At 38.7% G+C, this 12,500-nt stretch overlaps 1 protein-coding gene across 11 annotated transcripts in view; it reads left to right on the top strand.

Annotated features, from left to right (window-relative positions):
- The window catches only part of TRIM9 (tripartite motif containing 9), a 1,161,212-nt gene that overhangs the window by 924,122 nt on the left and 224,590 nt on the right, over positions 1 to 12,500 (top strand). For 5 of the 11 annotated variants that reach the window (XM_044074311.1, XM_044074312.1, XM_044074310.1 and 2 more), the window contains exon 8: positions 6,336 to 6,539. The exons of the other annotated variants lie outside the window; for them this stretch is intronic. In XM_044074311.1, the coding sequence (XP_043930246.1) occupies positions 6,336 to 6,539 (204 nt within the window). The remainder of the gene's footprint in view (positions 1 to 6,335; positions 6,540 to 12,500) is intronic. 11 annotated transcript variants of the gene reach the window in all.

Raw genomic sequence — 12,500 nt, 5'->3', positions numbered from 1 at the left:
ATGCTGATGTCTGTGCAGTCACTGAGACACAGTGTAAATCCAAGGACAGCACACCAACAGTGCAATATTATAATGCCTTTCAAACATTTAGACCAACTACTACACAGACAGGGACTAAAGGTGGAGGTGTCTCAACTTACATCAAAAATAAATATATCTCAAGGCTGGTGAAACAAAATAATGGACTTGAGCTTTTCCATGTTCAAATCACCAAAGGCAAAATCGGGTACCACTTCCTTGCAAGCTATAGGTCCCCCTCTATGACCTAGGAAACCCATACCATGTATTTAAACTTATTGGAAAGACTCACTGTCCAACTCAAGATCATATTCATGGGAAACTTTAATTACCTGATTATTAACTGGGAATCATAAACGACAGCAAACATACAGGCACAGAGATTCCTGGATTTTGTAAACACAAACTCCCTGGGGCAGACGGGGGGGGGGGGCTCACTTATATGGGAGAGTGCTCCACGCCCCCTAGTGTATTGTCTTCTGGTAAGGTCAGACCACAGAATGGTCTCCTTTGAAGCAGAAATAAAACCTAGACCCCCAACTAACCCTGGAATATTCAGAAACTATTCTAACACTAACTTTGTACAGTTAAGTGATAACCTGGCAAATTTTCAAGCCCCTATAAACCCTGAGAACACTGCTGCCTATGCAGAAATGTTCACAGAAACCCTATATGAGCATGTTATATAGGCATGTATACCTACCAGCTGTACCCACTAGGAAGAAGTACAGAACTAACACAGAAAGCAAGCCACCATGATGGAATCACAGCATCAGTAGGTTATATAATAGAATAAGGAAAATCATGGTAAAAATTAGGAGGTGCAGCACCCAGTAGGATAAAATCACGCTCATCAAACTAATCAAACAACTCAAGAAGACAAATCAAGTCTACCAAAGCCAAATTTGAGGCAAGTTTCACATTTCAAACCAAGGGCAACCACAAGGCATTTTTTATCTATGAGCGCAACTTCAAAGGCAGTACACAATTGTGTGCAGAGCTCATTGTAAATGGCGACACCTATACTGAGCAAGAAGATATTGCAAACCTACTGGATGACAAATTCAGCTCCAACTTTACCCCTCTATGCATCAACCTTCTCTCAGGAAATACACCATCAAATATAACTCCCCTGCTATCACTAGAGAATAGGTCCTTAATGCTCTAAGATCAAGAACACCATAGCAATGGGCCCAGACAATATCCCAGGATGCCTACTAAATAGCATGAAACATGATCTGTCATACTGCCTGGAATTGCTATTTAACTGTAGCCCCCAAATAGGCTTCTTGCCTCATGAATGGAGAACAGCAACAGTCATCTCTCTGCACAAAGGTGGGCCATCTACAGACCCTGGAAACTACAGAACCATAAGTCTCACTAGTCTTAAATGCAAAGCCATGGAAAGAACTATCATGGAAATGATCAATAATGACATAGGAATCCTCCAGGCACTGGACCCAACCCAGTTTGGTTTCATCAAGGGCAGGTCTTGCCTACTCAACCTAGTAGACTTCTTTGAGAAAATCCCCAAAGCAATGGATGAGGGCAAAATGGTTCACACTGCCTACCTTGATCTGACCAAGGCATTTGACACAATCCCCCACTCAGGCATTGTTGACAAACTTAAGAAGTTAGATACAAACCTTTATTTAATCCGGTGGCTCAAATGGCTCACAGACAGGATCCAGGAAGTTAGAAATGGAGAGTCCATCGCTACAAAGAGGCCAGTCATAAGAGGAGTCCCACAGTGATCAGTCTTGAGACCACACCTTTTTGACATGCACTTCTCTGGTCAAGGTCAGTGTCACTGGTCTCTGGCTAACTAAATTTGCAAATGATTGCAAACTAGGAGCTGCCATTGAATTGCCCACCGACACAAATGTTCTCCAGGAAGGGCTGACACAGACAAACAACTGGTGCCAGAGCCATGGACTAAAACTAAATGCCAAGAAATGCATAATAGTATCATTTGTGAAGTCATCCATCCCTGGTAACTATCATATTGACAACACACCCCTAAGAGTTGACCAAGTACTCAGGGACTTGGGGACACACATATACAGTAATCTAACCATTGACCATCATGTGTCTACAGTAGTGAGGAAATCCTTCTATGTTGTGCAACTTCTCAACAAAGATATGGCATCCAAGTTCAAGGAATTCATTGTTCCACTGTATTCGACATTCATTAGACCTGTCATTGAGTATAATACCCCCCCTTTAGCATGTACCTATACCTAACCAGGCATATCCAGCAATCAGAACCTCCTGAGGTTCCTCACTAAAAAAATACAGGGCATAAGTAACATGTCCTATGCAGACCGCCTCAAGGCGCTAACCCTGTATTCTGTCTCCTACGGGCTGTTGAGGTGAAATCTATGCCTGGCATATAGGACATTGTCAGACCCCTGTCTGATGGACCTCCTGCATATCCACAAAACAAACAGCACCAGAATTACCTGTTCTTAAACCTTGACTGTGTTATAAATAGGACCTGCTGGAGAGAGAGGTATGTATCCCAGAGACTTCCCCATCTCTGTAACAGATTCCCCGTCCATGTGAAGCAGAGTTTCTCCCTAACGCAACTCAAGTGTAACTTTACCAATTGGACAGGGAACAGGAAATTCATCTTTGGATTGGCACCTATGGTCTCTAATGGAAACAGGCAACCTCTAAATGGTTCATCTCCAACGCCCCTGCTTAGATTTATTAAGGGTACCAAAACTTGTCAGAGATTTGGGTTGCATGGCTAGGCTTAAAAAGGCCTTTGTGGTCATTAAACCAAAAAGAGAACAGCTGCTATTACAGCCACCAGAATAGGCAAACAGGAACCAGCTATCTGATGAAGTTCCTTGTAACTATAAGAAGTTAGATACAAACCTTTATTTAATCTGGTGGATAGTCAAATGGCTCACAGACAGGATCCAGGAAGTTAGAAATGGGGAGTCCATCGCTACAAAGAGGCCAGTCACAAGAGGAGTCCCACAGTGATCAGTCTTGAGACCACTCCTTTTTGGCATGCAATTCTCTGGTCAAGGTCAGTGTCACTGGCCTCTGGCTAACTAAATTTGCAAATGATTGCAAACTAGGAGCTGCCATTGAATTGCCCACCGACACAAATGTTCTCCAGGAAGGGCTGACACAGACAAAAATGCTTTTGGAATGAAAGCGCTTATCTGCATTTTATCTGGATTTTACTGGACTTTTTCCACAAGTAAAGCTTTTTTACTGCCAGGTATTGGTGGATTCTACATTTGTTCCCAGCTGCTTTCTGTTTGTGTTCTTTGTGGTCTTAGCCAAGTAAACACCTGTGAACCTATCTGACTTGGTATTTTCCTAAATATTTGAACTATGTGACAGTATTCTAAATAGTACATATTATACGTTGATCATCACATCACATAACATTGCTGACAGTTATATAATCTTTTGTCTAAATGCACTTGTGTGAACTTCTGTATATGATTATGTATACAATCTGAGTCCAATATCTCCCTCTGGTGATTCACTATGGATGACACATTTGATAGCCACAAATGCTGTGGGCTTCAGTTACTGAAAACAAAAATGATGATTGATTTAATTTACTAATTAATTTGTGCCAAGCACCTACTGCTATAAGGTTAAAACTACACCTCTCAGCTACTATGATTTACACATAGCACTATGATTTTGGCTTGTAGATTTCGCCTTGCTCTTCCTACACTGATGTTTCTCATAAAGTTAGGTCTGCTTAGATTCTATGGCACTAACTACATAGGGTTTAATATATGAAAACATTCTACTCTGACAATGTTTTCGAATTTTTGTCATGAAATACTTCTCTTTCTGCTCTGATTCTTGAAGCCCAATGTTATGAATTTTATACTCGAACATTAAGATGCATTACTGGCCGAGGTAGGAGGCTTGTGTCTTAGGATACAGATGCATTATCACTGTCATACAGGATCCTCCTTAGTGTGCATGCACCTACACATCTTTACCTGTATCTCAGAGCCTTGTTTAATGAAGCATCTTCACTTACTTGCAAAGAGTCAGTGAGAAGAAACAGTGCTGCTACCATGTGACATAGAAGTCTGACTTGCCTAGACTAGAAGATCTGGGTCTTTATTCTGTGCAGCATGCTTGGGAAAAAGCTGGTATGATGCCAAGCTTCCCAAATAAAATCATCATTAGAAACCATCTATAGTCTTGAAAGAGAAGGCATCACGATATGTTATGTAAAATGGGGTAACATTTTTCACATGGAAAAGAGGTAAAGTTTATTTATTTATGTATGTATGCATGTGTACATTTATTGTTCATTGACTGACTGATTAATATTTTTGTGTGTTTGTTTTCACAACATGAATGATTATTACCTGAAAATTCCTCTTAGAAGCACTGGTGTTAGTGTTTTCAGTGGATTCTTTTATAGAAGCTGGTATGTTCAGTTTGGCAAGATGTGCCAGTTTTAGAGCAAAAATTTCTGGTAATAATTTTGTGGAAGGATTTCCATTACCTGTAACCACTGGTCATAGAATACACAAACTGAACTGGTTAGGTGACACTATTTTTTCATTCGTTATTGTGCACATGTGCATACAGAGTGTGTTTGATGTAAATTACCACAATAGTCACATAGTGAGACTTAAGACAGTGCTATTTAACTGAAAAGATGAAAATATGTTATTGTCCATGTATAATTCTTAAACATCAGAATTCGTTTTTCTTTTACACATGCAGTTGTTTTGAAAATGTACTGTTTGAAAGAAGTTACATCATTTAAACCCTCAAAATATAGAAAAATATGAGTTTTGGTACTATTGGTGTCCAGCACTAACACCAAGAAGGACACAGTGATTTAAATGACCAGTGCTAAGGTCCATTTGATATTTCTTTCCTCTGCTTTAGGATTTTGCAGTTCTTCTAGGTCACTGGTATTTAATGCTGTTGCCTGACAGTACACTTTTCTCTTAAGTTAGATTCCTGACATTGATTCACTCTCACAAAATCACCACAGCACATTTTTGGTGACAGCCTCACATCAAAGGCCATTGGCTGACAAGATATGGAGTCCGAAGTGTTATAATATAGCAGAGTTATTTTTTTTCATGTCTGCAGTTTTTGTACTTGGTTGAGATGATTGATGTGTGTAATATGGTCACTCTAAACAAAGGATCAAATATTATGCATATTACGCATTTGTTATAATAACCATATATTTGTGTTTCTTTCACTGCAAAAATGTCTGGTGCACATTTTTATCATGAATTTGCATTGTAAATAACACTGTCTGCCTCCAGAATCCTCCTGCTGGTCTTGTAATTTTTAGAGAACTGCTATTGTGAGTTCCCTTTTACTATACTATAAGGGTACATCCAGCTTTCTGTTGCATTTTAATAAACCATCTCTTTCCTGACAGCTACACGTTACTTCCTCTGCAGCGTTGGCTGACATATTATTGCATTCTGTGTGACTGTTACATGATTTTAATAAAAGTGTTACAGTTCAGGGAGGTGAAGACTAACACAATGTAGCATTACTAATCTCATATAATGTCTTAAAATCTGAATAGTAGTAACCTGAAAAAAAAACTGTAGAGCAATGTGTAAATCTGAAAGCAAACTAAAGCAGGATTATGTCATTGTTAACACGTGTTAGATCAGAACACTGGATACGGTGGTATACTGATAAAGACTTCTGCAGAGCTCAAGAGGAACAAAACTGTTTAGCAACTGCAGAGATCAGCAGTGAGTTTGTTGCTACAAATGTAGGCCATCGGCATTTCTAGAGATACACATTTCTTAAATTTTGCAAATATCATGCAATGCCTCATCATTTCTTTCTTTATTAATCTGCTTCAGTTACAACGTATTTTCCTGACAGTATTATCATGCAATTTAACAGGTCTAAAAATAAAGTTGAAACAAAACTGCTGCCTCACCTAATGTGAAAATTAAACATTGTGTTGTGCTTATCAGGATCAGTAAACAAGATCACTGTTTATCTTTAATGTAAAACATTGTTTAATTAGAAAAAGTCAGCACAGTTGCATTCAGAGTATGATCAGTAATATGAACTTGGGTTCCTGATGGCATCTTGCACTCCAGGGAGATTTTCTTTTCTGATATTTTACTTTTTACTCGTTTTCTCCCTTTATAGATTAATTTGATGCTTAGAATATCAGGGTTTCCAAACCCCTTCAACCCCAAACCATCCCAGAGACATTATCTGGGTGGTATTGAGACCACGTATAAATAACCATCATTCTGATGGACAAAGTCATTGTAGTTTTTGCCATTTTTGTTCTTCATCCTTTCCCTCTTCCTCAGTTGAAAGTATGCAGCATCCATCTCATGACACCGCATCAATACACAGTGAGTCACCTGCAGAGGAGACTGAATCCATTGTGGCCCACCGCAGGGTTCGCAGAGCGACACCATCACCCTCCAGATTTGATGATACACTGCTTCCGCTAGTACCTCTTAGCCGTCGGCTGTCCAATCGCTGGTGCCGAGGCGTGGTGACAAACTCAGGTAACCTGTACCATCCACCAGGCCTTTGATTGGCTATAGTTTGTTTGTTTTGCTGTTTGCGTGTTTCTTTGACTGTTTGCATCTTTGTTTGTACAATTCAAAAATGGGTCCTTGCAGAGATACTGTAAACACAGAACTCCTTTCTGTGTGCATTAAATGACCTTTCCTCCCCTTAGTCGGAATTGAAAATCTCCCTTAAAGTTTGTCAGACTCCCTCTTTTCAAGTATAAACTATAAAACTGCATGCTTGGGTGCACATTTGTGTATACATACAGCAAGGAGGTGGCTTGAATTTTCATTTTTGTTGTGGTGAACTGTGGATAACCACTTTTTGTCTACTGCATAAAAAAGCATGTACAGGGTGGTGGAGAGAGATGGGACAATATTTAGCAGCAAAATATGTTATTGTAAGTATAGCTGATGTTTCGCTTTGTCATACTTTATCACAATGATTCTTTTATCTGTGCTGTGAACTTGTTTTACAAACTGCTTTGTAAATTTCAATGTACTGTATGTTTTCTGATTAGTGTGCTGTGTCTTCTGTCTTTTCTTACAGGGAAATGAGTTACTGCCAGCTCAGTGTAACCTTTCTTGTAACATGTTATAAGCAGCATGGTAGAGATGACATTAAATTAAATAATCAGTCCTTTATGTTCTGTACTTAAAAAAATCTTGTCACCTTAAAGTTTTATTTGGTAGCAGAATTTTAATGTTCTTTGAAAATGTTTAAGTTAATATTATACATGTGTAAAATACTGCTAAAAAATAAAATGAAATGATATGCAAAAATATGAAGTCTTAAAAACTATTTTGCTAGGAAAATGTATATTTCCTTCTTTTATAACAGCACATATTTTAGGGAAAAGAAAACATTTCCATTGTACTGCAGCTGTACATGAGAACTGTATAAATAGAAGTAGATAGGAAATTTAATTGAAACACTGCCTGCTGTAAGGACATAAACTGTAATATTTTTATGAGAGAGAAAGGATCCAGAGGTGTACAGAGTGAAACAGTGTGCTATGCAACCATATGATTCTGCAAAGGAGATTCAGTGGGAGTGATCAAAATACACTTCATGAGCTGAAGAAACCAAATTAGATCAAGCCTGGACAGTTAAGAGTTAATATTGTTGAAGCATTTCCAGAGTTTAGTTTCATAATGTTAATCAGTGTGAGCTAAAATGAAGTTGTAGATTGAAGTTAAACAGTTTCAGAAAAAAATTAAAAACTGTAAAGCACCTGACGTTAATCCGCATAGACATTAAAGAACTAATTTACTATGTCAAACTTTGTGGTTGATTGGGAAAGCAGTTTTTGTTTTCTTAACAGCACATTTGGTAATCATGTTATGTATTGCATTAGGGCGCATTCTATTTTTTTAAACATGTCTTAATCTTTAGGAGGTGCACTGCACTAGACAGTCTAAACATGTACAAAGGCAAAATCACAGCTGTACTTTCTGTAATGACCTGTATGTGAAGATATAAGAATATTATGAAGCTTCCAGCAGCCTATCCACAATCTGTGAACATTCATGAATCAGTAATGCAGTCTACATGACATACTTCCCAGCAGGGAACTGTTTTAGGCATGGCCACAGCATGTGATAGTTATAGGAAAATGAATACAGAATTTCAGTCCCAACACAATACCGCTTCTTAAACTGTGAAAGGGTCAGTTCATGAAGATACTTCTTTTTGAATACATGCACTTACAATGATTCAGGATGCAAAATATAGACCGTGTAGTGATTTGAGGCCCCCTAGAGACAAACATTAGGAGAATTTTCTTCATACAGCATGCATTTTCCACCTTCCATTATGTTCATTTAACTGCATTAACCATAACTATCAGAAATATACCTCTCAACTGTCCAGATTTTCGACTCATATTCTTTGACTGTTCCTCATAAAATGTTTTCTAACAAATCACTGAAGTTTGAAGCCACCAAATAATGCCATTCAATTGAGTTTCAGACTTCATATCATTCAGAAAATGCATGCTAACACAAATCCTGTCATTCTAACAACTTTATAAGTTTATAAGAACAATATTCAAATCTGTCCTTATTTTTGGGCCTTTGTCCCCAATTATTTTAGGCTTTGTCCAGATTTCTTGTGCTAGCAGATTGAGAGGTATGATCACAAATCTTAGACTTTCACAGAATGCACAAATGCTGCATTTACAAATTAATAATTTATTTATTGAAGTAAATTTGTCACACCTATATATAAGATTAATAATTATTTCAAATCCTCTCAAATAAGCAATAATTCTGGTACTTAAATAACAGAAACAGTTCACTGAGTTGAATGACACACAGTACTCTTCAGTCTCATTTACTCCAAATGTACAGGCCTTTTTTGCCTGTGTCACTGACCTCACTTCAGATTCATTTATTTGTTTGTTTATTTATTTATTTGCTTTTGTTTACCAGGAAAGTTTGTCTGGGAACTGAAATGTCCATTTCAGTGGAGGCCCAGGGAGAAAAGCTCGAAAACAAGGGTAGGAATACATTTTTGACAATTCAAAAGAAAAATGGTCAATAAGTGTTATTTACAAAGTATTTCAAAGTAATCATAGGTTGGTGCTAGACTATCGGCCCTAGGGCCTATACAAGCCTAGCCATAACAATTCCCCAGATATTTCTTCCCGCAATATTTACTTCCCTGGACCCCTGTCTAGCAGGGTGACTGACGTGATCCCCAGGGTGAATTTCCTTTCTCCCATCCAATTGTCAGGGTTCCTTTTGAAGAGCGCCAAGGAGGTACTCTGCTTGACAAGTATGGGCAGTCTATTCCAGAGTATGGGGAGTCCCTGGGTCAGGAACCTATCCCTCCAGCATGTTTTGTTCATTGTGATGACAAGGTTTAGATCCCTGGAGTGTGTGGCTCTGAGGGATTGGAATTTCTTTAAGTGGAGCATGTCCAACAACTCAGGGTTTGACATGGCCTTGTATGTTAAGCAGAGATCGCCTCTGAGTAGACGATATGCCACAGAGTATAGCTGGAGTTTTTTTAGATTGTCAGTATAGGGCATCTGCTTTAGGACTGTGATTCTTTTAGTGAGGTATTTCTGCAGCCTTTCTAGCTGTTGCAGATGTCTTGTGAGGTACATACCAAACGGGTTGTACTCTATAATTGGTCTAATGAGGGATGAGTACAGTGGGACAATGACCTCCTTTTTTCTGGATGAAAAGCCCTTAGTGATGAGGTGTGCCACATAGAAGGATTTCCTGACTGTTGTGGCGATGTGGTTAATGAAGGGGAGACCACTGTTCACCTGTGTCCCCAAGTCTCTCATCACACTTTCGGTGTTTAGTGTATTGCCACCTATGTGGTAATTCATGGGTACATGTTTTTTTCCCAAAGGGGATAACTATACATTTCTTGGCATTAAGCTTGAGCCCATGGCTCTGGCACCAAGCATCTGTTTCTGTAAGGCCCTTTTGTAGAATATCCACATCATTTGGGGATTCAATAATGACTCCCAGTTTGCAGTCATCTGCGAACTTTGTTAGCCAGAGTCCCTTAGTGTTGGCCTGTACTTCAAAGAAGTAGATGCCAAACAAGACCGGTCCCAGGACTAAACCATGAGGTACTCCACTTGTCACTTGTCTGGAGCTGGATTTGGAATCTGCTACTTTTACCGTCTGGGTTCTGTCAGTAAGTCAGTTGGCAACCCATCGAGTGACATAATGATTTATACCCAATCAGTCAACAAACATTATTTATGAACCATATCAAATTTATGAAATATATGTTTTCAAAAATACTATATAATACATTTGTATAGTATCCAGTGGACAGAGTTAGGATTGCATACTTCAAACTATAGGTCTGGTAAAGTAGCATAATTTCTTGGTTGCCAAGTGATATTTTAGGGCAGATTTGAATTGTTGCAGATTATTTAAAAGCCTGTGGTTTGGAAGTTTGTTCTGAGGGTCTTAGGGTTCTATGTGATACATGCACTGGATGAGATTTGACAGTGAGGGTGTTTTAAGTGGATGGTGAAGTATTTTGTGTGCAATGAGTGGTTAGGGGAGGGTTATGTTCGAGCCAGTTGAAGGTATTGAGAGCTGTGCAGTGATGACAGCAGTTTGGGAGGTTGCAGCTGAATTTGCCAGTTTTACTGTAGATGCTTTATAGTTTGTGTTTGGTGGAAGATTTGAGATTTGTGAATACAGTTGAGGCGTATAAGAGAATAGGAAGGAGACGGGAGATGGCAGCTATTTTTTTACTATGATTACTTAGCAGGTTCTTGTTTGTATAGAGAACCTAGTTTGCAGTGTCAACATGCAGATCAAATTGTAACTTATCAATGATAACTGCTAGTAATTTTGTGCTGGTGACATTTTTGAGTGTTGTGTTGTTTGAGGAGATAATATTAAGGTCAATGTTGTTTTGATTTCTGTTTTAGGAAGAAATAAGATTAGTATGGCTTTGTTGCAGTTTAAGAGCAATTAAAATTTATTTAGACAGTTTTCTGTAGAGGTGAAAGCTCCCTGTGTGATGGTTTCTAAGGTCAGAAGATTTGGGGCTGATCAAATAAAGATGAATTGTCAACATATTGTATTATGGTGGCGAGTTTTGATTCTTTGTGCATGTCATTAATAAAGATATTGAAAAGTACTGGCTCAAGTATGGAGCCTTGGGGGACACCTGTAGCGAATGGAAGGAATATGGAGTGGGAGTCATTCCATTGTACAGATTGGAATTCATTGTTTAGGTAGCTGGTGAACCAGCTAGGTAAGGGAGTTGTCAGACCTATAAGATTTAGTCTTTGGAGGACTAGTTGATGTGAGACTGTATCTAAAGCTTTTTACAAGAACAGGAAAAGGTTGGAGGCAAAATTACCTGAGTTTTTATTTAATTAATGGTATCTAGGAAATGCAGCAGGTTAGTTTCATTGCTACGGTGGAGTCAAATGTCATGTTTGGTAGGAGAAAGTAATTGGTTCTCAAGTAGAAAGTCTGGGAGTTGGTGATGTACTTTGTAGAGGGGAGGAAAGCTTCCTACAAAGTGATAGTTTGACAGTTTGGTGGATGTGCCACCTTTGTGTAATGAGATTATGAAGGAAGCATTTGACAGAGCTAGGATGTTGTCTTCTGTAATACATAATAACTGTATTATTTAGGATAGATACAGCATAGCAAATGGTGTCAGCGGCTATAGTCAGGTATTCGGATGGCAGGTTGTCTTTTTTGATGGTATTTGTCTGGACAGCTTTTAGGTTGACTTGGGGTGTAGAGCTAAGATCAGGGAGGATTAGGTGGGGTTTGTATAGATTGTTGTTGTTTGAGTTAAGCAGAGTACTAGATATTAAGTGTTTGTTGAATTTGTCTGCAGTGTGCCTGCTGTTTTCAGATGGGGAAAGATTTGGGATGGGTTTTCTGCCTTGTTTTAGGAGGTTGTTTAAGTTTTGCCAAAATCTTTGGGGGTTTTGTATGTGTGGTCTGGTGTGTGGTGAAGATGTTCTTTTTATCATAATGAACTTGTGCCTTTGTGTAGTTTCTGAGGCACTGATATATATATATATTTAGTTAAGACTGGATCCTAGTTTTGTGCCACTGTTTCCAGGCTTTGTCTCTGTTTCTCATGAGTTATTTAGTGTGATGGGTTAGCCATGGGCAAGATTTGGTTTTCACTATTTTATGACTCAGTGGGGCTTCTTAGTTTAGAATGGTTAAGAAGAAGTTAATGAAGTGACAGTCAGCTTCATCTAGAGGTAGATATTTGAGGGGTTCCCATTCACATTGTTTAAATGTGTCATTAAATATGGATTTAGCAAAATTAGTTAAGTTTTGCATTGAGTTGACTTATAAGGGCCTGGGGGGCTTGTGGCATTCTCTGTTGATGTAGGTGGGGGTGATGATCACTGAGGGAGTGTGGGAGGGTACTGACTAGCTTAATTTTAAAGAGATGGTTGAGAGTATGCAGTCTAGTATGGATTTTTTTTG

The sequence above is a fragment of the Protopterus annectens genome, chromosome 6.part0 (genome assembly GCF_019279795.1).
Source record: "Protopterus annectens isolate FY-2018-M chromosome 6.part0, PAN1.0, whole genome shotgun sequence".
Lineage (NCBI taxonomy): Eukaryota > Metazoa > Chordata > Ceratodontiformes > Protopteridae > Protopterus > Protopterus annectens.
Note: the sequence above shows the minus strand (reverse complement) of the source record. Positions and strands in the feature narration are given on the sequence as shown.